This window comes from Callorhinchus milii, unplaced genomic scaffold (genome assembly GCF_018977255.1).
Source record: "Callorhinchus milii isolate IMCB2004 unplaced genomic scaffold, IMCB_Cmil_1.0 Scaffold12, whole genome shotgun sequence".
NCBI classification, from domain to species: Eukaryota; Metazoa; Chordata; class Chondrichthyes; order Chimaeriformes; family Callorhinchidae; genus Callorhinchus; species Callorhinchus milii.
Genome location: NW_024704753.1, coordinates 18,428,824 through 18,454,151, shown reverse-complemented (window position 1 = coordinate 18,454,151; position 25,328 = coordinate 18,428,824). Strand labels below are relative to the sequence as shown.

The 25,328-nt window shown below is 43.3% G+C and overlaps 1 protein-coding gene across 5 annotated transcripts in view; it reads left to right on the top strand.

Moving 5' to 3' along the window:
- The window catches only part of LOC103176748 (transmembrane and coiled-coil domains protein 1), a 31,310-nt gene extending 9,574 nt beyond the window's left edge, over positions 1-21,736 (top strand). For 2 of the 5 annotated variants that reach the window (XM_007890494.2, XM_042339623.1), the window contains exons 3-5: positions 15,296-16,212; positions 18,498-18,633; positions 21,289-21,736. In XM_007890494.2, the coding sequence (XP_007888685.2) occupies positions 15,296-16,212; positions 18,498-18,633; positions 21,289-21,603 (1,368 nt within the window). In that variant the 3' untranslated portion in view covers positions 21,604-21,736. Of the gene's footprint in view, positions 1-5,054; positions 5,392-13,667; positions 13,868-15,295; positions 16,213-18,497; positions 18,634-21,104; positions 21,192-21,288 lie in introns of those variants that run through there. The other 3 variants (XM_042339624.1, XM_042339625.1, XM_042339626.1) reach the window with 3 other exon arrangements.
- The last annotated feature ends 3,592 nt before the right edge of the window (positions 21,737-25,328 follow it).

The window sequence follows — 25,328 nt, the reverse complement described above, 5'->3', positions numbered from 1 at the left end:
AATTGTACATGGTCGAGCTGTCCATGACAATTAGAAGCAATTGGAGTGTTGGGTGGTCATTTTCGGAGTACTTGGGTTTCAGCTTTGGAGTCTTCCGACCTATTTATGCAGTTATTGTTCCATGTAATGCAAATAAAATTTAAAGAGATTTTACATTCCTGGAATTAAAGAGGGTTTTACTCTCTCTTCTTTCATCTGAACCCCATACTTTGCTTTTAACATTTCCTTGTTAAATTTTTCATTAGATTTATTTGGTTGAATTCTGTGGAGATGGGGAAGGGGGTGGGAGTGAGTGTTTCTCTATTGGAGGTCATGCCAAAATGTCACTTGAACCTACGGTTGAATTATACAGTATTTCAAGATTTAAGCAAATGCAATTTGCTGAAAAGTATTTTTTTATGTCAGAACATTTAGGAAATGCTCCACTTACACCTTTTTTTCTGGTCTCATTGTAGTACGATATAATAATAATAAAAATAATAATCCTTGTATTTGATACAATGCCTTATCACGTCGTTGAGACGTCTCAAAGCGCTTCACAGGATATACTGTAAAGGGTAGTGATTGTGTATTTTGTGGGCGAAACGCGGCAGCCAATTGCCCACAGCAGTGTCCCACAAACAGTTGTGGGTTGAATCACCAAATCATTATCTTTTTGAAGGGATTATTACCCCGGAAAGCAATGGGGGAGATTTATGATGCCGTCAGAGAGTGCTCTGCTCAGAACTCTGCTTCCAGAGGGCTGAGCAGCAGTCTGAAAGTATAAAGTATAGGAACAAAGGATGACTGAAAATTACCAGTTTGTGTAGACATATCACATTGGGTATTGTGTGGTGTTTCAGATGAATACATTTCCCCTTTTAAACTGTTATCAGGATAGTCCCTCTTTATCTTGTTTCTGCTGACTTTTAACATTCTTTGTATAATTGTCTATTAACACTGCAGTCTTTTTTTTGTTAAAAAGATACTATTTGTTTCACCACTTTTTTGACAGATGTACGGAGATTAGTGACGCTTATTGATTTAAAATTGATATTGTATGAACTTCTTAGAGTAACATACATTGGTCATCTATTCCTCTGTATTTAAGTTCATGAGAATGGCAATGATTGTTGTGCGGAGAATAATAACGACTCCTTTTGCTGAGCGGTGCATTTCAGCAGTGTTTGGAAATCATACAAACTCTAGAGTTGTTTGTGTTGAAACCCATGTAGCAGGTCCAAATACAACACTTCCATTGACTCATTCTGTGGAGATCTTATTTAAAGCACATCCTCCCCACACTTACACTAACAATAAGTGTTGTAGAGAATGAGGATATTGCATCCTGTCCTAGGAAATGATTGCTTATCCTTACAAAGTCTCCTACCTCAACTAAACAGGCTATACTTGTATATACATGCGAGTATATAAAAGCCTATACACACTGCGTGCTTCAATAGCACATCTAAACCTTTGCTATAGAGTCTGTCCAATGATTTGCAACCAAATAAAATGTTTGTCATATCTCTAGAAATATGAGTTTTTCAAGGATGCCTTAGCACATTTTGATTGTTGCTGAAATTAACAGGGACATCAGTTTATATGAAATGTGTTATTACCTGCCCATGTAATCAATAATCAATTAAAAAAAAACTGGAAATGGAGGACAGTGGTGGACTTGTTAAATGGCGTTGCTGAATTTGGCCTCTCGGTCCACTGATCAATATTCCATTAGTCCTGCACCACTTCCTCCCCTTCTAGAGTTCCAGATCCATTGCATTTTGTAAAGGATTAGTTACATGTTTGTTCTAATCTAAGCAGCATCAACATATCGGACACCTGCAATTAAACTATGCAAAGCTAAGTAGAAGACAGTCAAATAATGCTGGAGCTACGTGGAACCATTTGCATGGGAGATACAGAGCAGATGTTACAATTATGCATAGATAGTTGAAAATATAAATGCACAGGTCACGATAAATAATAATCCTATTGTTTGATATAGGGCCTTTCATCTCTGGAGGGCGTCTCAAAGCATTTCACAGGATTTTAATACAAAGTACAGTGACTGTTGTGGTCAAACATAGGTAAATGTAATTACTTTGTTAAAAAAAATTCAGCAATATGAAGAGAGAAAATGGCACAGAAAATGTGCTAATGACCGAAACTCGCTCCGCTTCGATATTAAGGAACTATGTTTCTGTAAAAAGAACAATCTTACACAGTATTAAAATTAATGGTTTAATGTATGTTAAACTGTATGAATTAAAATTAGTAGTACTCTCTTTTAAAATAATAATCCTTGCATTTGATACAGCGCCTTATCACGTCTTCGAGACATCTCAAAGCGCTTCGCAGAATATACTGTAAAGTGAATTGATTGTATTTTGAGGGCGAAACCTGGTAGTCAGTTGTGCACAGCAGTGTCCCTCAAACAGCTGTGGATCGAGTGACCAAATTACTATTTTTTTGAAGGGATTCTAATCAAACATACACAGTTTACAGCAAGGCGAGTCATTGAGGAGTTAATGACTCTGTGCCACTCGCTGTTACCTTACCCTAGTGTCGAGATTTGGTGGTTCCTTTGAGGTAGCTGAGCCCTTCACAAGGCTGCATTGTTATGCAGACATTACTTCACATCTGAAGCTCGCACCAGTCACTGGAGAAGGAATGCCATTGTCAACAGAGGTGACTAACCCTCTGGTCAGATGTTGCATTCACTGTTTGAATCTTGTCTGTTTGCACATTGAACATCCTGGCAGCAGATTAGCAACGAAAACAATGGAAAGTACACAATGGAGAAGTGAGTGTAGGTTCGAGTCTAATTTAGGTGCAAACCTGGCAGCGGTGTTTTTGTTAAAGCTTTGGATTCTTCGTGGTTTACAACCGTCAACAGCAGCCCCGGTGAGCTACAGTTACGCCTCATTAACACACTGCTCACCAGCACATCTAAACCTTTGCCGTAGAATCTATCCAGTGATTGACGGCCACACAAAACATTTGTCATTATCTCTAGCAGCATGAGCTTGTCAAGGATATTTTAGCTCATTTTGATAGTTGCTTGAATTGACAGGACATCGGTTTCTATGAACGTTGGTATTACCTGCCCATGTAATTTGGCTTTGAGTAATTGTGTCACAAAACATCATTACCGTGTGATTGTACTTCATGGTTTGAAAATCATTGTGCAAACATTGTGTAGCTGGGGTGTGTGATTTCATCATCAATCCACACAATAGAAGTGTTTCTTTATCAAACCACTTAAATCCCGCTGGCCATAGCAAAGTTTCAATAGATTTTAGGGGTAATAATCCTTTTTTTTGAAAAAAATCTTAATAATTTGGTCACACAATATACGACTGTTTGTGGGACACTGCTGTGCGCATTTGGCTGCTGCGTTTTGCCCACAAAATATACAGTCAAATCACTTTACAGTCCTATATATATATCCTGTGAAGCGCTTTGAGATGCCTCAAAGAAGTTATAAGATGCTATATTAAATGCAAGGATTATTATTAACTGAATGACATTTATTTTCATTGTCTGTCTGTCCGTCTTCCTCCCCATCTCATGTTTCTAAACTGGGACAACGGTTAGTAATAAAACAATCTGCTTAGTGCTGCTTGTTGCCCTTTGGCTTTATGGAGGAAATATTATTGATTGGCCACAACCTGATAGTACTTGTAATGTAAAAGATTAAAATGTATTCATTAGGGTACCAATCTCCTTATCTGCTGTTTATGATTTGATTTTCTATGTTGTAATCCCTTTCCTTTGACCTTCCTTTTGCCTTAAGACCTGTTTCATCTGCAGTTTCAGCCATATTTCCCCCCTGACAATCCTTAAAAACAACAGCATTTCTATGAGTCCCTTTACATATAAAAAAAGCAAGTTTTGTAATCATGCTACAGAGCAGTGAAGCTATAATAATAATATTCCTTGCATTTGATATAGTGCCTTATCACGTCTTTGAGACGTCTCCAATCGCGTCACAGAATATACTGTAAAGTGAATTGACTGTGTATTTTGTGGGTGAAACTTAGACTGGGTGTGTCGAAAAGTACATTAACCATGTAAATGTTTCTTTGCATGTAAATAAACATTTGCATTGATTTACTGTTCATATCGCACCTGCGGGACTGGCTATGTAAATCTGTCATAAACCTTGACATTATAGATATTCAGAAAAAGCAACTCAGCCTTCCCAGTCTACGTAGATTAGTCGCTCACTGGATCAACTCGCTGACCAATCTGGGAGAGACCAGCCCTAATCCTTTGATTTATCGATACTGCTGATGTGACGTCTCCATTGAATGTAAATTGGAAACGGTTTGAAAGGGCTTGCTCCTTAGATTTAACATGGTCCGCGTCGATGTTCAATTTTCGCTTATTTTGGAAGTGAGAAGCTCAAAGCACATTACGTGAGCTGACCCACTTGTGGTTGGTTGCCTGTGGGTTGCAAAGGTTCAGGCTTAGGAAGATAGAAAGTAATGCAGCGAGATGTACGCTGCTTGAAATTAAATACATTGAAAAATTCATAGAGAAAAAGAGAAAGATCAAATGACTTTTGGAATGTTATCGGGCGATTGATGCGCTCGTGTCTCTTAGTTACCAATTGGTACTTACGTGAGCTAACCCCTGAATTATTACTGTACTGTAATTAGAAATGGCATGTTTGAAATTGGTACTCAGCAGAATTGGTATTAGTTTCTCCACACAGGATTGACTAACTACAAATGCTGGGAACCTGCTTAGGTTGATCCAGGATTGATAATCTTTTACACATTCTTCCATAACATCTGATTCGCTTTGGAACAGCGGCGATGTAAGTTATCCGTGAATAGGTGAGGTTTGTCCAGATCTTGTGCGGCCGGTCTAGAGACAGGATCGACCTGAAGGCTGCAGCTCATTTTGAAGTGGTGGATGGGTGGGGCTGTGCCGATTCAGCACAGAGTCTGTGCTGCTATGAGCTGCTGACTTTCATTCAGCTCATACAGATGAAACAAACCACTGCTTGTTTGAAGAAGTCAGGAGTTCAACCCTGCAAATCTAATCAGGTGGTAGCGGAGGTTTGTCTACCAACATCAGCAGGACCTCGAGAACATCACTCACTATCTGATCAGAGGAAGTGCTTACTTTAAGCTCGAGTTAGGATGGCTATGCGGCTGATAAGGGTCTCCTGTTTACAAAGCCAGAGGGCCTGAAGATTGATTGCATTGCTGCCTGGAAAGAACATTTCTTTTGAATCAAGCGTGCAATGTCTGGATGTGTGTATGTGTTTTTAAAAAAAATGTTGTCTCGGAGTTGTTTCTGCTTGTGGTTAGAGCGAGGTTAACGCAGTGAGCTCTGGCTTTGTCTCAGTGACTGACGATGGTTCAACGCTTCAGCCTGAGGAGGCAGCTTTCAAAGGTGGGTGTCTATCTGAAGCCTTTTTAGCAGTCTCTTCTTTTCTGGACAATAGAATGTCTTTTTGAATCGAGGTAATGGGAGCTCCAGCAAGAAAAAAAATTGTCTGTTCACATCCAAGTAAACCTTTTGGGGTTTTTTTTAATATTTTATTTTAAATTTCCTCTGTTCTCTTGTGTAGGGTTTAATATGTTTGACTACCAATTTTTTTATCTATAAAAACAAATGGTCAGAATGTTTTTTTTTGGTGCTTGAATGTAATTTATGGTTTCGTAGAACAGCAAGCCTCACCTTGGAGTGGGAAACAAAGAAATATGGGTCATGGTTGGTTCTTTTGTATTGAAGACATTCTTTACCAATGTCCACGAACCTGATTCTGTCTGTTTTTACACCCTGTGAGGGTTAAGAGGGGGGAGGGAGAGGTATTACATTTCTGACTTAACACTGAGCAGTCGCATGAACTCCTGAACAATTATAGCAAGCAAACACTTTGCTCATTTCGACCAGCTATGGAAATCTGTCTTTCTAGTTATTGGTTGTGGGAACTCAAATTTAAAAAATAATAATAATTTGATCAATCAATCCACGAGTGTTTGCGGGACACTGCTGTGTGGAATTGGCTGCCAAGATTCACCCACAAAATGTACAATCAATTCACTTTACAGTATATTCTGTGAACTGCTTTGAGACGTCTCGAAGATGTGATAAGGCGCAATATCAAATGCAAAGGTTATTATTGTTTGGTGATTGCAAATTCGCATTTTTTGAGAAATAAATGATGGCTAATTTAAAACACTTCTGATGCCCTAGTGATTTGTTCCTGGGTTTTATAGTCTTAGAGGGAGTGGCAATACCTCCATGACTACTGATTGCCTTGTCCAGAGCTAGATTATCTCCCTGCTTCCAGGAGAGAAAGGGGTAAGGAGAATAAGTGCAATATTATATTCCAGATAGAGTCACTGACAGTAACACTGAAGGCAGGAGGCTAAATGATTCTTGCTGCTGCACCCAGCTCTTGACCAGCGGGTCAGCCCTGTAAGTTGCCGGCTTCCAGATCCAGAGTAGTAATTTATGCTTTGATGACCTGTAGAATCCTTTCGCAGACCCTAGGGAGGGTCTGTGGCCAGATAATAGATGTGTTTCATGGTTTTGACAGCACCTGGCTTTTGATGAACTGACATACTATCGGTGAAGTTTAAGACTACAGCTGCTGGAAAGCGTTACCTGGAGTGTAGGTTCATAAATGCCTTTGAGCTGAGCTGGTTCACAGTGATATGCTTAGCAATGGAATGTCAGAATTGAGTCAACCGCCTGTTGAAATCTCCGCAGATCAGTTCCTGAGCTGCTGTGTCCACAGTACTCCACTGCTGACGATAGACCACCCAGTCTACCTCAGAGGGAGAACTTGGAGGAGCAGGAATTCTCTCTACTTGGGCTGAAACCTTTTCATTTTAGGTTTGGTTTTGCAACACCGGGAAGCAGCTTCAGACTTAACTGTTTTGCAAAGTGATATTGAGCATTCTTTTATGTCACGATTAATTTAACCTGTCCTGCGTATTTTCCCATCTGAGTTGTGGACTCAAATATGTGAGGAGGAAATTAGGTAATATAATAATAATAATCCGTACATTGGTCAGATTTAATGAGAGTTTATTGCCTTCAGGCCTAGCGCCAGCCTGATTTAGTTGGTAATACTCTTGCCCCTGAATCTGAAGGTCACGGGTTCAAACCTACATTGGGACTCTGAACTAAGAGACATATGCTGACACACAGAATTACGCAAAGCATAACTAGAGAAGGATGCAGAGCAAAGTGCTGCTGTACGGTTTCAGTGGAAATTGGGCAGAAGGAACTGTTTTTGCTGCGAGTGTGTTTTTCGGTGTGGAGGTGATATAAACAGGATGTGGTGAGATGATGCAGACCACGTTGTTGAAACCCTCACTTCCTCAAGGCATTCAAGGGAATCGAACCAGGCGATGATGCATAATTACTGTACTACTCAGTAGCTCAATTTGCCTTTCTATAAGACCAGCAGTATTTTCTCTTGTACTACATATTGAATTCTTAACCGGTAGAATACGGGTATTGAACAGCAGCCTCGTGACCTAATTATATGCCTTTATCAATGGGTCTTTGGAGTCCTGTAGCTCAGTGGTTAGAGCACTCGCCTTGCAAGCGAGACACCTGAGTTCAATTCCAGGCAGGGGGTGAAACCTTGGGCAAGTTTCCTTACTCCACACACAGCCTGATAATAATCCCTCCAAAACAAAACAATAATAAATTGGTCATTTTCAATCCACGACTGTTTGTGGGGACGCTGCTGTGCGCAATTGGCCGCCGCGTTCGCCCACAAATATACGGTCAATTCACTTTACAATCTATTCTATGAAGCGCTTTGAGACGTTGAAGACGTGAAAAGCGCTATATCAAATGCGAGGATTATTATCATATTCATGCTTTTAAGATTAATGAAAAAGAACATTTAAATGTGCAATTTAAACATGTACAGACGTCTGCCTCAGATACTATCTCATCTGAAGGATGACACCTCGGTAATGCAGCGAGTTCCCTAGAACTACATTGGAAGTGTCAGCATATGACAATCAGTTCAAAGTTCCAATGGCTAAACCCTGTAACCTTCTGCCTCAGAGGTAAGAGTGTTACTGCTCAACCAGGCTGACGCTCAGCACAAAGTCAATATATATATAATAAATATATATATATGTGTATACACACACACACACACCGTGAAACTTGCAGCCATGGAATCGGAAGCTTTTGTGTTCAATGTGACGCTGTAGATCTGATCTCGTGCTAAATAGGAACTGCAGTACCCTAAGTTTCACATTTAACTAGGGCTCAAATAACAGTGCGCTTTAAGTACTAAAAAAATGGAGAATTGATCCTGGGTAGAAAACACAATCCTTAAGTGTGAAACAAGGCTTCCAGCAGCTTATTTCAGCTTATTTATATGAGTATGACTGACCTATTTAATCTGTCTAATTTGTGTCGAGCAGTTCAATTTAGTTGGGAACGAGAGGGAGAAAGTTGTATCTTAAATGGCCTCCACCTCAAGCAATAAGTTCTCACTAAAGACCTAGATGTACTGAACTCCTAAATGTTGTGTAAAGATTGTTTGTTTGTATCCGAAAGCCCTTTGCTCCAGTTTCTGAAGGTTTGCAGCACTATGTAACTGCTCTCTGATGTTGGTCGTGCTCACTGCCCTCATTCATCTGGGTTATTGCAGGTTTTGGCACCACTGGGATCTCCCTCTTTACACTAATTGACGCTCTAAAGAATTAGCAAACACATTCCCTTGTTACTACGCCAGTCATATGAGCATCTAATCCCGCATCACCTTCCAGAAGTTTTAAGCTGTGTAGCCTTCTAACCGCGTTTTACTGTGGACTTCATTTCACCAGGCTGCTCATCCTAAATCACTCCGTTCAAGTGAAAAGACTTATTCAACCTTATATGTATATTTAATTAGATTTTCTCCAAAAAAAGCAGTTAAAAACAAACTGGACCGAAGGTTCTTTCAGTATAAACTTTGTTAGTCACTTGTGGAACTGAACTGCCTTATATTCATTTTTTTTTTAAAAATTGATGGGAGAAAACAAGCTTTATATGGATTTACTGGAACAAGCTCTGATTAGGAGCCACCCACGGAGAAGGTGACATGCGGTCTGACCAGCATTGATTGTCTGCTGTGTTGTGGTGCCGGAGATGGAGGCTGCCACCTAAGGAGGCTTTAGGATTGTACCAATGGAGGTCATATTAAGCATGGTAGGATACTAACATCATCATTCTTTTAAGTCTTGGGCAGTATCAATGGCAAGCTATCCAGTTTTAGGTGCTTAGACTCCAGCAGGTATCCCAACGCACACTCTGGGCTCCCCAAGCCTTGGCTCTTGCCAACCCGCGCCTAATATTTTCCGGAACTAGGTAGCAGGATGCACCCCTCCCTCCAGAGAGAGAGAGAGAGAGTGCGCATTCCAAACATACAGTTTTACAGTGAGGGAATGAGGATGATAAGTTTCACAGTTAGACTTTTTACACTGATTTTCCAGATGAGGTTCTTCTGTCCTTCATATTCATTCTCTTTTTTGATTGTTTTTCAAATGTAAGGATTATGAAATACTATAGATTCCCTTTTCTTTCAACTGAAAATCGTGAGCGTTAATGATCAGTTTAGAACTTTCCAGGTTAGCAGGTCTTGTTAGAACTGCATTGCACTGCATTCTTATAGCCTGTGTGTGTTCACACGCTGACTTTACCTTACAAAATGGAACTGTGGAAACCTGTGTCTCACATGGCTGAAAGCTTATTGGAGCTTTGTCTACATTGAAGAGGTCACAGTCACAAACATCCAGCCTCCCTATGCTCTGAGACTAATGTTTGTAATGAATTGCAGTTAATGGTGGGTGAGGACGGGTTTCTGGGAAAGAAAAACATCCAAATTCTTGTATAATGCAACAGAAAAGCGAATCTTCCATCGCTGCAATGTTAATGATGAGACATTAAACCGAGGTCCCATCTGCCTGTTCAGGTGGATGTTAAAGATCCCTTGGTGCTATAAGCAAAGAGAAGGGAGTTTCTAGCCAACAACGCTCCAAATAAAATTGGTCACTCACTCCATGGCGGTTCGTGGGACACTCCTGTGCGCAATTGGCTGCCGGGTTTTGCCCACAGAATACACAGTCAATCCACTTTACAGTAAACCTTGTAAAGCGCTTTAAGACGTCCCAACACCATGATAAGACGTTATATCGAATGCAAGAATTATCATGATATAATTAGAGGTGCTTTGGTAAGCTGAGAGAATCCAACCGGTCAGGAAGCTCAACAGTTTTGCGGATTTCAAATTAAGGGCGTACTTTAGTTATTTAGAAAGAGTCATCTCCCCATCAGAATGCCTTTATTGAAGCGATTGACAAGATAGTTGGGAGTTCCACAACTCCTGACAAGTCCTTCAGTACGCAGCCTAATGTTTATTCTTCATATGCAAGTCTGAGCAGTAACTGAAGGCAGACAGCGTGACTGGAAGACAAGTTACTGTGGCTAAATATAACTTCCCCAGCAGAAACCTGTAAACAAAGTCTAACCAGGGATGAACCCTGTACTTTGCAAGTCGCCGTGGCTCACAATCACACTATTAACTGAACTGTCCGAGAGCTGTGCCTTCTTCTTAATATGAAGGTCAGAGGGACGGTTAAGACTGAGTACCCGGCATAGATTCCAGGTCGCTGCTGAATTGAGAATTTATTCAGGAGGTGAATGTGGAGTGAGACGGTTGAAAGTGGCTCGTATTAATCTGTCGGCAACCCAGGCCATTTTTAAAAATATTTTTTTAATATAAAATGTAACCGTGTCTATTCAGTGCTCCGAAATATTGCCGCAAAAGCACCACAACAACAAATTAGATTTGCACGCCGCCCTTCACGTCAGGACTGCCCAGCCGCTGGACAGTCAGGGATTTGGACCCGAGCTGGGGGTTGGGATCAGGAGGGATGGAGGGCGAGGTAGGAGAGTGGTCGAAGAGGAAGCCAAAACATCTGTCAATTTTTTTGTGTGTCTCTCCACAGCTATAATTGCTGTGTCCGAGCGAGTTGTGTCGCATCGCTTTAGCCCTGTCACGAGCCTTGCTCTAGCCAGTACAGAGGCACTGAATAGAGACAGTCTGCACTTTGCATTCCCAGCAGCTCTCCTGGCTGAGCTCTGCTGCTGCATATTTCGCCAGATAAGCTCGATGTTTGCACAGCAACACTGCGGACGGAGCCTTCGGGGACTATCCTTCCTTTTGGCGCTTCTCTCTTGCGATGCCTCAAGCTGGGGCAGAAAGAAAAAGAGAGAGCGAGAGGTGACATGGCAGACCCTGTGACTGGTACAGGATTGGTTGCGCTTTGCCACGCGTTCGTCATGGTGTATATGTGGTGCTGCTGTAGCTGGTCCTGTTGTGGTGTGTCCCAGAGCTGCTGTCTACAGGTGAGGAGGTGATGCTGCCAGTTTATCCTCCCTAAGGTACTAGGTGACTCTGTGGTGTATGGTACAGTGACTGGCTGGTGGCAGACAAATTGCTAATTTATAATCTCTTCTTGTTCCTCTTCCCACTAGAAAAGTAGTGCTGTATTTCCTGACATTTCCATAATATTTTTATATATACACATACACACACACACACACACACACGACTGTTTGTGGGACGCTGCTGTGCGCAATTGGCTACCGCATTTCACCCACCAAAATACATAAGTCAATTCACTTCATGATATATTCTGTGAAGTGCTTAGAGACATCTCAACGACGTGATAAGGCGCTGCATATTTTGTGGCTGCCAATTGTGCGCAGCGGTGTCCCGCAAACCGTCATGGATTGAGTGACCAAACGGTTACGATCACTANTTTTTTTTTGAAGGGATCGCTATCCTTGAAAAAGCCATCCTACCATCAACTAACAACTGGGTTCCTACTTACCGCTAGGTAAACAGGTCATGTTTGTGGAGTAAGCTAACTTGCCTAAGGTTTCGCCCTGCCTGGGAATTGAACCCAGGTCCTCTCGCTAGTGAGTGCTCTAACCACTAAGCTACAGGGCTCCCACGGATAATGTGCTTTAGATGTGTCATCACAAGTGAGGATGAGTGTTGTAAGGATGCGCCACACACGTGTCATAGCCCAGCGTAATGAATCAAAACTGACTCATTTGCTCCTGAAGAGCAAACGTTTCTGTTTGCCACTTGAAATTCCTTAAATGGTAAATTAGTCTTTCATAATTTCTATTGACTGAACAGTGATTCAACACACACTGATTGGGCTGTTCGTCACGGCTCTTGGTGAATTGTCTCTTAAAATGTACTGTGGAGGATTGTAACATCCTGTGTTTGTATCACTGTGGACGGCATATATTTGTTTAATTCCTCTTCAGGAAGTCAGTGGTAGGTCGATGTACTCTCACTTGCTACAAGAGACCCAACCAAAGCATCTCGGAGTACTCACATGAGCTGTCCCTCTGGAATCTTTAAGCATGAAAGTATCCGACGGGTCTTTTTCTGAGCTCCTTGTGAAGTCTGGAAAATAATTTCAGGGTAGTAGAGGCAAGAGTTCAACATATAATTCATATAGCGCCTTACACAATGGGAGGAAAACTCGGTATGATTGAACATAGGAACAGGAGGAGGCCGTTTGACCCCTTGAGCCTGTTTCCACCATTCAATAAGATCATGGCTCATCGGTACCTCAATTCCAGTTATCCGCCCTTGGCCCGTAACCCTCGACACCCTGACCCAACACATGTGCGTCCACCTTAATCTCGAAAATTAGTTATTTGCAAAAATGTGCCGAACAGGGGAATGGAGGCACAAGCTTCGTTTTTGCGTGGAATACGATCCAATGCCTTGATAGGACGGTTGTGTACTGGAGCGTTGAGGTTTGGGGGGGCACAATGGTACGTTTTTATCTCTGGATTTGCCTCGCGTACACAGTGTGCAGACGGCACATTACCAGTGCGTCAGCTGACTCCAAACTCTCTGGCACTTTCGCAGTACACAATGGTCACTGCACTGGGATTAGAGGCTTTGGTGGTCTGATTCTATGCTGTTCATTCACTTGTCTGGTAAACACCAAGTCCCACTGTTCGGGGTTCTGCAGTAAGGACACGGAAATCTGAGCAGCCGGCAAACTGCGGAGGATCCTTGAAGCGGGTGGTGCAGTGAGCTATTTATTGAGTGTCGTTTTCTTAACGGACTTTCTTAATCGCCTTCTGCTATATTGGATTGTTAGACACAGACTAACATCCAGAATTGGGCAACGAGCACAGTGGTGAAATGTGGAGTGTTGAAGCAAAATCAGTACCACAAACCCTCCATCTGTGTTTTTGTGGACAATAGTAGGATGCTGAATTAAAGCACAGGAAATCGACCAATTTGTAATGGTTGTATTACATCAGTACTTCGTGGAAACGTTGTATAATTTAACGTTGTCTCCTTTGTGCTTTGTTCGTGGAACAAACAAAATCCGGCTGTAGAAACTGGCTCCTTCATTTCATTGGCCAAGCCTTGGTGTCCCGGAGCGAGCCCTGGTCAATTACCGCTCGCGCTAATTGCTTTGAAAGAGAATCTGTGATGTTAGATAAAACACCTCAATTCTCCGAGGCCGATTACAATGCCTGTCCTGTATCTGGAAACGGAACCTGCCCCTCCCTCCTTCCGAGCAGACACAACACTCAACCTCACCATTCTACTCAACCGGAGGTAATCATTCCTGTGTTCTTTCTCAACTTGTTTTTCGGGTGACATCATCCACCTGGAGGGCGGTGCAGTAGGTAGGATGATTCACAGTTTCACTGGATTCCTCTGCTACCTCTTGTTTTTGAAGCCGGGGTAGTTTCAGTGGCATTGAGTCCTGGGAGCTGGTTTAAGACAGACCGCTGTTGATGTGGGAACTCAGGTTGAACAATGTACTTGAAAAATGCGACAACAGAGCAGGTTTGGCAAATTGAGTGTGAATTCAGGGCGTTCTAAGGTGTCTGATTGTTTAAACGTGAGTTTCGTTTAATGCGTTCTTATTACACTATTAGACTTGTTTTTGAACGTGATTTATTTCCTTCTATTAACATTCAGTTTTATATAGTGTGGCACTAGTTTCTGTTCGGGAGGGGGGGGAAAAAAGCTGTTTAAAGTCATTTTAATTTAATTTTGTAGTGCTGTGTAACTCTTGTTAGCTTTGAATGTAGCCCGTGCAAAACCTTAGCCGCCCAGGATAGCCGAACCTTTTGTTGAAGCTGCAGTTTTTAACTGCTGGCATTCCGCTTCTCCCACTGGTGTATTGGAGTAGTTTGTATCACAGCAATTAAATCTACCTTACCTGCTGACATGTTGACTTAATAATGTTCATGACTAATCCCTAGTGGGAGGAGCGGAAGCAGAGTCCTTTGTTTTAAAACAAAACCCTTATTTGTTTTTGTATCAAAGATCTGAATTGGCCAATATTCAGCACTTACATTTTGTCTCCAGATCTTCTCTGCCTCCCACTGAACCAAAGAAATAGCAACCAGATTTTTATCGTCCTAATGTACTTGTATTAAACATTGAAGCTCCCAGCAGCTTTTACTGCTGGGTGAGGGAGACACAGAGCTTCAGATATCGGCATTCCTAAGAGTATTTAAGACGATTTACTGGATCTGACTTTTTTTACTGTTAAGCTGCTTCTCAGGTAATTCAGTGAGTATTAAAGCCACAACAACAAATACTTTGTGTTGGATCAGAAAATTCCAGTGGATAAGTAACAATGCTCATATTTGCCCAACCTAAAGAAACATTATAGAAAGCTCTGCGAAAATTAGCCGCCTATAATTACATTGCTGTGCGCAAATGGCTGCCATATTTGCCCACAAAACACACAGTCGCTGCACACTAAATTATATCCTGTGAAGCGCTTTGGGACGTACTCCCGACATGAAAGGTGTTGTACCAAATGTAAGGATTATTATTATTATAAACTATACACTCCACAGTAACTCCTGCGGAGTGCTTTGAGATGCAGTATTTTAACTACGCGTTGAGGAGCTACATAAAATGCAAGTAATAATATTATAATTTTTTATTATTGCAACAAACTGCTAAACGTTTTGGTAAAGAGAGTTTGCTTAGTTTTGTTTGTTACAGTCGAACAATCCATCAACTTGTTGGGAGTGAGCATCCTCTGTTATCTTCTCTTATTCTCTTGTGGTATAAATTGAAACTCTTAAACTGGACAACTGAGCAGCCAGTATCCTTGCTAGTTTAGGTGTGTGTAAGACCATTACACGAGTTGTCTACATGTGGGGCTAAAACCTTCTTAAACTTGTCCTACTGCTGTGCTATGTAATGCTTGTCCAGTAGACCATCTGACGATTATTTCTCTTTCTCTTATAGATCGACCGCTTGGAAGGGAACAGCTTTACGCAGTCGAGTGCTGTCACCTGCAGTTCTGATGGCGGCATTAGTGTGGACGGGATCGATGGTACTCTAGACCCTCAGAGGACTAAAGCCGCTATCACTCACCTGCAGCAGAAGATCCTGAAGCTGACTGAGCAGATCAAGGTTGAGCAGACAGCCCGGGACGACAATGTGGCCGAATACCTCAAGCTAGCCAACAATGCGGACAAACAGCAGAGCGCCCGTATCAAGCAGGTCTTCGAGAAGAAGAACCAGAAGTCCGCCCAGACCATCCTACAGCTGCAGAGGAAACTTGAGCACTACCACAGGAAGCTGCGTGAGGTGGAACAGAATGGGATGCCCCGGCAGACTAAGGACGTCTTGCGGGACATGCAGCAGGGCCTGAAAGACGTGGGGGCTAAGGTGACAGGCTTCAGTGAGGGCGTGGTGGGCAGTGTCCGGGGAGGGCTGACCACCATCTCTCAGGCCACTCACTCAGCCGCCGGAGCCGTCGTCTCCAAGCCGCGGGAGATCGCCTCCCTGATCCGCAACAAATTCGGAAGTGCCGACAACATTTCTAGCCTGGATGATACGCAGGGGGACGACTCCATCAAGGCCCTAGGTCTCAGCGTTACCCTACAGTCCAGTCCCAAGTACGGCAGCGAGGAGGACTGCTCCAGCGCCACGTCGGGGTCTGTTGGTGCCAACAGCATGTCGGGGGCTCCCGGCGGCCCCCCTAGTTCCAGAACGAACACGCTGGACATGGGCAGCTCAGGGTTAGAAGCAATATTTCACGAGATTCACGACGTGAGAGAGACACAGGCCGGGCTGGAGGAATCCTTTGAGGGACTGAAATCTCATTATCAGCGGGATTACACGTTCATTGTGCAAACACTACAGGAAGAGCGATACAGGTACGGAGTTCACGGCGATATTTCAACTACTGCTTGCTGCTGAAATACTTCCTTCATAAAAAATTATAATAAAAATAATAAACTGGTCGCTTCAAAACACAGCTGTTTGTGGGACGCTGCTGTGCGCAATTGGCTGCCCCATTTCGCCCACAAAATATACAGTCGATTCATTTTACAGTGTATCCTGTGAAGCGCTTTGAGACATCTTGAAAATCTGATGAAGCGCTATATCAAATGCAAGGATTATTATTTTTATTCTCATATTTGTAGTCATCCGGATGTGGTTAATGATTGTTGCTATTTTCTTTGTTCCTATGTATTTCTAAGTAATTTTGCTAAATTTACTGTTGAGTTGCACCCAATTTCTTCACTGATTGTCACTCGAGATACTGCGGGAGTATGTGGAGGCTGTACAATTTCAAAGGACAGAACGTGTAGATGTAATCTAATTTGGTCAGCCGAATTTCTGACGAATGCAGAAACCCATCATTGTGGTTAAGAGTATCCAAACCAAACCGAGTTCAATACATCTGAAAAATTTAGGTTGTTCCGGGGGTAATAATCCCTTCAAACCATAAACAGTAATAATAATTTGGTCACTCAATCCACAACTGCTTGTGGGACACTGCTGTGCGCAATTGGCTGCCGCATTTCACCCACAAAATTCACAGTCACCCCACTTTACAGTATATTCTGTGAAACGCTTTGAGACTTCTCAACGACAAAGTTGATTGAGGGAGACACAGATTTAAGGTTGCAAAGGGCAATTTCAGGGCAGACACCAAGAAATATGTCTTTACCCAGAGAGGGTATCAGGAAGGGTGGTCGAGGCCAGGACACTAAACTCATTTAAAGAAAAAGTAGCTTGATAGGAAGGTAGTAAGATGGGCATTCTACGAGGGAGCGATCAGGTCAGCCAAAGGGCTTTTTCATCCAAATCCATTATGCAAACCTTTATTATGTTTTGTTCCCATTCACTTAATGTGCTTAACAGTGGTTGTTAGTGGCCTCATCAGAGAGTGGGAGGAGTTGCTGACGCTGCCTAATAAGCTGAGTTACTCACGAGTGATCTGATTCCAGCCCCGAAGCATCGTAGAATTATATAGCACAGAAAGGGTCCATTCGGCCCATCGTGTCTGTACCAGCTCTTCGAAAAGAGCTTTTCCAAATCATTCCCTCTACCCATAGCCCTGCAAACTTGTCCTCCCCAAATAATCATCTGGTTTAAGCCTTGTGTATTTTCTGATTAGCTGCTCCTTCCCTTTTGGTGGCTTGATTTTTAAAAAAATTTAGTCACTTCAATCCACGACTGTTTGTGAGCCACTGCTGTTCACAATTGGCTGCCGCATTTCACCCACAAAAATATACAGTGAATTCACTTCACAGTGTGTTCTGTGAAGCGCTTTGAGGCGTCTCAACAACGTGATGAGGCGCTGCATCAAATGCAAGGATTATTGTTATTAATAGAGCAATACCCTCAATAATCATTATTATTATTATAAAGAAAGCAACTACACAACTTTTTTTTCCCCCAATTGTGACATGGCACTTAAGTGAAGCAATAAAGTTCACATTCCAATAGCGTCGCCACATGAACTGGATCGAGGGTTTGGCAAACAGTAAATGTTTGCCCGGCATTTTCAAACAAAGACCTCTTTACAAAAGTTTGCTTGTTTCTGCTTATTTACAGTCAGCATCAGTTCAGAGTGTTACTTCTGCTCTGCACCGCAGGCTCTCCTCTTATCTTACTTCCTCCCCTCCGCCCCTTCAACTCCTGCCTAAAGACCTTCCTTTTTGATCGTGTTTCCGGTCACCTCCCCTCATCCCTTTCCCCCTGCCTCGACGTCAAACTCCGCCACGATCCAGCTACCCCGCGTGAAGGGCGCGGTGTGAATGCGAGTTGTGGCTGTACTTACCCCACTCCCTTTTGTGGCTCACTTTTTATTCTCTCTCTCACTTCTTCTTTTCCCCTGCCCCCCACCGACACACACACACTCTCTCTCATCCCCTAAATATCTTGGTTGAGTACTGAAACCCAGTTGCAGGCTTGGATTCCAGTGCTGCACGATTGGTAGAGTTATGATGGCAACACTACCTCACTGACTGACTGGCCTCATGCTCTCTCTCTCTCTCTCTCTCTCTCTGCAGTTGAGTTTCCACGACCGTACATGTTACTGGAAATGGCACAACATATCTCCTTTTTTTTTTTCCATCCTGAGTGGATCGTGCCAATTTAGTTTCCGTTTAAAAAAATTCCCGTTACATTCATTGCTTCTAATTAATAGGTGCGAGCGGCTGGAAGAGCAACTGAACGACTTGACGGAACTTCATCAAAACGAGATCCTCAATCTGAAGCAGGAGCTCGCGAGTATGGAGGAGAAAATGGCCTACCAGTCGTATGAGCGAGCGAGAGACATTCAGGTCAGTACACAGTCACGGGCTGGGTTAACCGTTAGATAGCTACTACATAACTAGTTCGCCAATTACTGTGCTCTATTGACCTTCGGTCCCAAATCTACACAAGCAACCCTTTTCTCGTGTGGACTTGGACCGGCGTTCCAGGACGCTACCCCACATGAGGAGCACAATCTAAATGCAAGGTTTGGCTGAAACCAGCATGCAGAGGTCTGAACTCTTGACACATTTAACTCGACGTTTATGCTCTACAGTACCTCTCAACAATGTGTTAATTAGTTCCAGAAATAAGAATTCATTAACCAATGACTCGTTGGATGAATTTCCTTTGCTTCGTGTGCCCTGTTCTTATGTTTTGATCAGTCCGAAAGCAAAATTTAGGAAATATAGTTACATCTCTACGTCACAATGCCATTTTTTTTATCATAATACTTATCTCCTGAGGGAGAGTGCTACCAGCTGAGCCGACGCACAAGTTGGGAGCTATCCCATTGCTGAGTCGCTGACAAGCCATGGAAAGTGGGTCTCTCTCGGTGTAGCTGAATTTCGCACTAGATGAGAGCTTTAGCAACGGAGCAATAAGTGGAGCAAGTAACTCATTGATATTTCCTCCACTGTTGAAAAAGCTTTCAGTGTAGAGTGTATGCTTGGCACTAACCTGATCCCCACCAGTAACTGCTTCAGGGAGATTGCAGTGTTGTCAGAAGACTTATGTAATGACAGTGATACACTAGAGGGGGTGGGGGGGGGCATAAAACTGAACCTAATGCAGGGCTGAATTAATATAAATATGCGTTGCATTTGATGTAGCACCTTCCACCCTTCACTTCGTCTCAAAGCGACTCACAGCATTTTCTGCAAATCACGGAGAGAATCTCCTCTTATTGAATAGCGTCATAGGACACTTTAATGACTATCTGATCGGATTGGGTACACCATGTGTTTTTGTCTCTCAAAATATACAGCTAATCCATTTCACTGTGTAGTCTGTGAAGCGGTTTGAGACGTCTCAAAGACGTGATGAGACGCTATATCAAATGCGAGGTTTATTATTATTATTATTTCGTAGCCTAACCCAGAAGCTTTGCAGTTTTGTATACAGCGGTGTCCCTCGGGAAACAGACATGAAGTGAATGACCTAATTTTATCGGGATGGGGTGGGGGGGAAGGATTGTTGGCCATTGAAGTATCACCTTAGACTATAGGTTAAAAGTGATGTATTTCACACCGGACAAGATCTTTTATCAATGCCGCAATTGGTGGAGTTTGAACCCGCATCCTATTGAAACAGAAATGAGAGTGCTACCAACTGAACCAGGTTGATACCAATTAATATTCTTAATTTTTCACCTCAATGTTGTTGTTAACAATACTTCACAGCCACAGTAATACAACTTGAATTTAGGAGTGAATTCCAAGAGACAGTTTTTCAACCCGAAGAGTAGTGGAAATCTAGAACTCGCTGCCTCCCCCAAAAGGCTGGATTCATTCACATTTTCAAGACTGAGGTGGATAGATGTTTGTTATATCAGGACATCAAGGGATATGGGGCAAGGCTGAGTAATTGGAGTTGAGGTACAGATCAGCCATGGTCTTATAGAATGACAGAACAGGCTTGAGGGGCTGAATGGCCTCCTCCTGTTTCTTTGTTTCTCTGAATTGCTCTTTCCAGGTGGACGTTTTTCAAGAAAATAATCTCTATGGATGTGTTTGACTGTTCTTTTGAATATAATCTATTTCACCTATCATATGCTACTGAACTCTTGATGACAACAATAGACTATCAATCCCTTGAAGATGGCATGCTGCCACTTGTGAGATTATTGTAAGTGTAGGATTCCGTGCTGTTGAATGTTTGTTTTCCTCCCACCACAGCAAAATGTATTTAATGCAGAAAAGGTAATCCCCAGCAAACAGAGATTCTCCAATGTGCAGTGAAGAGCTGAGACATAGGCAGGAAAGGTCCGAGATTCAATTCCCCATCTTTGCTTCGTTAGCTGATCTCCTCTTGCTAGGATTGGATTTCGGGGGTTACAGTTGATCTCTGCAGAATATACAGTCAATTCACTTTACAGCGTATCCTGTGAAGCGCTTTGAGACGTCTCGAAGACGTGATGAGATGCTGTATCGAATGCAAGGATTATTATTATCATCTCAGCCAGCCAGTCAAATAGCCTGCCAACAGTCACCATCAGGGCTTAGCTACCACTAATATCAGGGTGTTGGAGGGAATATTACCACACCGTTAATAGCAAAGGGGAATAAAGTACATTTCTTTTCAGAGGAGACAATTTGCTGGAGATAGGTTTTTTTGCAAAATTTGCTTTTTTAAAAAAAAAATCCCTTTCTTTTGACCTTTGTTTTTACCTGATAGCACAAAGCCTGCTTTTCTGAAATGTCCTAAGTTTTTATTATTTTTTTTAAAAAAAACAGTCAGTCCCACGTGTGTTAACCTGTTTAGTGTCCCTGTATTTCAGCCAGCAATAGGAGGCAGTGTGGCAGGATCTGCTGATTTAAAAGCCGCTGCTGGTTCTTCCCAAGCAGTTATTGGTGGCTATGGCTAGGTAAGTTTAGAGTGAACCCCAGGCCCACGATAACTGCAGTGGTGACAGTGAGAGGCAAGAGTCTTACTCAGCGTGTGCGTTGCTGTGTTTTGTGCAGGAAGCCCTGGAGGCCTGTCAGACGCGCATCTCCAAGATGGAGCTACAGCAGCAGCAGCAACAGGCCGTGCAGCTGGAGGGGCTGGAGAACGCCACAGCCCGGACGCTGCTGGGCAAACTGATCAACGTGCTGCTGGCCGTCATGGCCGTGGTCCTGGTGTTCGTGTCCACCGTGGCCAACTGCGTGGTGCCGCTGATGAAGACCCGCAGCCGGACGTTCAGCACTTTGTTCCTGGTCGTGCTCGCGGCCTTCGCCTGGAAGAACTGGGAAACCATCGCCGGCTACATGGATCGTGTCCTACCTCCGCCCGGGTGACGGGACGGTGACTTGTCGGGCGGGCAGACAGGCAGGTGGTGAACCTCGGGACTTTATTAACGTGTGGATGCCGAACCGGAGTGGATTTGTTTACAGACCTACGTGGAAAAAAGACACTTTTTTGGGGGGTGGGGTGGGGGGGGGGGGTTCCGATTCGCCGAATGACACTTTGCAGAAGTATTTCGAGATTTAAATCGATCGTGTTTTCTGGGCAACTTTGTGTAGGCGGGAATCCTTCTCGGGGGTGGGTGGGGCGGGGGGTGGGGGGGTTTAACCAGCGAGAAGAAAGCAGCCGAGAGCACGGAGCCCTTGCTGTGCAGGTACTAGTGATAATAACTAATCCTGCTTTTCTACACTCTCTCTTTCTCTCTCTCTCTCCAAAATCTCCCGAGGAAGGAAAAAAAAATCGCCTAAAATTTAGTGCACAGCCTATTGTGTGTGTTTTTTTTTTTAAAAAATGAAAAAAGTGTTTTTATATTTTATTTGACTCCGCGCGAACCCGCGGTACTTAATAATAAATAAAAGAAAGAAAGAAAGAAAAAAAAAAAGAATTTACTGTGAAACAAAGCACATTCCAAGCTCCAGGAAATGGATTCAGGGTTATTTTCATACCGATCAGTACGCCTCTCGCCGTGGTTTTAAATCCTCCGCGCTTTGGAACTAACTTGAAGGAATGCTGCAGGTTTCATGGTTCTCACCAGATCGCCTGCTGAACACGAGAAGCACTGTGCTGTGTCGATTCCCTCAAGGCGCTGTATTCTCCTCTGTTAGCGATAGCACTGTGCCATGTACTGCAGATTCCTAGCACCAGTATTGCTGAAGAAACCAACAGTTTGTTTTCTCTCTCCCTCTCGCTCTCTCTCTCCTTCTCCCCTTGCCTCTGACAAACCCACAGTCAGTCCACCGTACCTCCATCCCCTCCCCACCTTGCTCCCCTTTCTCCACACACCCCCACCCCCCGCCGCCCGCCTTTCCTCGTCCTCATCAACTAACATACTTGAAGAGCGTAAATGCTCAAAGTCTTCTCAGTGCTTCCTTAACTGTTTCTACGATAGATATAATTTTTAGCAGCGGGGATTGTTTTTATTTAATTATTAAAAATAAAGATGTTTTAAAAGAGTATTTTAAATGAAGTAATAATGTGCGGTGAGGCAGAGTACAACCCATCTCGTCACGAAACAAGGTGTATATTATTCAGTTTGATGAACGCTGATCTCACGAGAGTGCCATTGTCTTCTTTTTCCAACTTCCTGACAAGTGTACTGAAGGCCTTTAGCGCACTCCACTGATTGTCCCATGAATGATAAAAGAGTAGAGTTTGTACACTTACTGCGATATCTTTTACTCTGGTCAGTGTTTTATGCTTTTAACTGCGAAGTCCTCTAATGTAGTGGTTAGAGCACTCGCCTCGCAAGCGAAAGGACCTGGGTTCAATTCCCGGGCAGGGCAAAACATTAGGCACGCCTCTGTTTACCTAGAAGTAAGTAGGAACCGGTTGTTAGTCAATTGGCGGATCATTTTTCCAAGGGTAATAATCCCTTCAAAAAACATAATAATAATTTGCTGTGCGCAATTGGCTGCCGCGTTTCGCCCACAAAATATACAGTAGATTCACTTTACAGTATATTCTTGAAGCGCTTTGAAACGTCTTGAAGACGTGATAAGGTGCTATATCAATTGTAAGGATTATTAATATTATCATTAAAAGTGTGGCTGGGAATGCCCATTTGAATAGAGCTGGTACCTGGTGTAGGAGCAGGACTTAGGAGGATGGACAAAGCTACAGGCAAAGTATCTGCTCCCAGGCTGACTTCCTGCAGCAGTTTCAAGTCATAAAACAGTCAGGAGCCAATGGGTAAAATACCAGTAAGTACATAAATCTCTTTTTTTTTGTACATCTGTGAATCACGGGGACATTTGATGGAGTACACCTTCTTAAGAAGTTTTTTTTTTGGCTCTGCTTTATAAACGAAGAAATAAAAGCATTGCATCACACACGGCCAACGATATTTTTATTATTTAATTCTCTCTGTGCCTCTTTCTCCTCTCTCACACACATGCGCATGCACGCACAGACACACATGTACACACACGCGCGCGCGCACACAAAACACAAGACACCTTTTGTGGCGAGATGGTTTCCTGGTTTCACATTCTGAGTATTTATAAAGGCGGTCGGTCAGTGAGTTGGCGTGACGTGTAGGTCCTGGATGTCGTGAGTTTTATGACGTACGTGCGTGTGTGTGTGTGTGTGTGTGTGTGTGGTCGGTCTATCGTGGTAGGCAGTGAATTAGCCGCGAGAGCGTAATCCACACGCTCGATCGGGGCTGGGAGAGCTGGTAACGACACTCGGGAAAGTAACACTGTAGTTGAATAGGTTTGTAACTGCTGATCTGATGAAATTGAATTCATGTCTCGTTGATTTGTCCCAGACCTTGACTGCAGTTACTGTACTGTACATGAAATAAAGACCTCAGCTATTAATCGATCACTCTGTTGTCTTATTGGTGCCTGTGGATCCCCTGAAGCCAGAGGTGACTGCTCTCCCTGAGGTGAACCTGTTTATTTTCACCTTCTAGTTGTTCCCGGCTTAGTAAGAGTTCGAGCGAGCGCCTTTAATTACTGCTTTTTACTGAACAGCGGCGTTGTTGGGAAGGGAAGATCATATTTACCGTATAACATTGTATACCACAGACTGCCCATAAAATCACCTGTATGTTTTGAGCAACAGATTTCCAATCACTGCAGACATCGCCCGTGAGGCTGGAGCAAATCTCACAACAAGCGAGGTTTCCTTTAGCAATCGCATCGGCACAAGGCAACAGGATATGGAAACAACTTGATGGAAAGGCCTTTGGGTCATTTCGAAAGGGCCAAGTGACAGAGCCATTTCTTTTTTTGTTGCTGCTGTTGAAAAGACTTTACAACCCCCTACGCCACTTCCATTCGCTGTGCAGTCAGCGTCTGCTTCGCTCGTATTGACTCCGTTCTGACCTTTTGTATCCGAAAGGAAAACCGCTCAGTACTTAGGTCTGTTGTTGACAATTAGCCCCGGGCTCCTGTTGTGCAGTTTGAAAGGCAACTGTTCGGAGATGCAGAAGAGTATCCTGGCTTGGGATCACTCTCCCCCTGAGTGATCCCCTCTCCTTCCTCTCCATCTCTCTCCCTCTCTCTCTCTCTCTTCCGATTGACTCCTCTCTATATACAACAAGGGGGGCAAAGATACATTGCGGGAGGAAGTCCAAAGCAGCCTTCGGCAGGGGAGCAACACACTGTAAATCAGTGAGCTTGCCAAAGGCTGCCATAATCTCTAAGCTCCAAACTCTGTGCTGTTGGCACCGGAGCAATCCTGGTCCTGGTAAGCGAAAAGGCTGGGAGTGGAAGATTATGGTGTGTAACAGTTTAATATTTGATCTCCGTGCACCTCTTTGTAATGTTTACCATCTCACAAGGCAAGACATTATTTATGGCTCCGGTGTGTAAACACCCCCTCACGATAAAGGGATCTGGGTAAGGTTTCCATGTCCGTTGTCGGAATCTGCTTTTAAGGCTGCGGCGTGCGATTCAATTCAGAGCAAAGCAAAGATTGGTGACTGGATTTGGAACTGGTCCTGTTGATTGAGCGTACACGGATAAATGTGTGAGCTCCATCTACAGGCAGCAAACTGGGTGATGATGTCTTAGAGATGGGAACATTTTGCTGCTGAAAGTTCTCCGGGACGCTA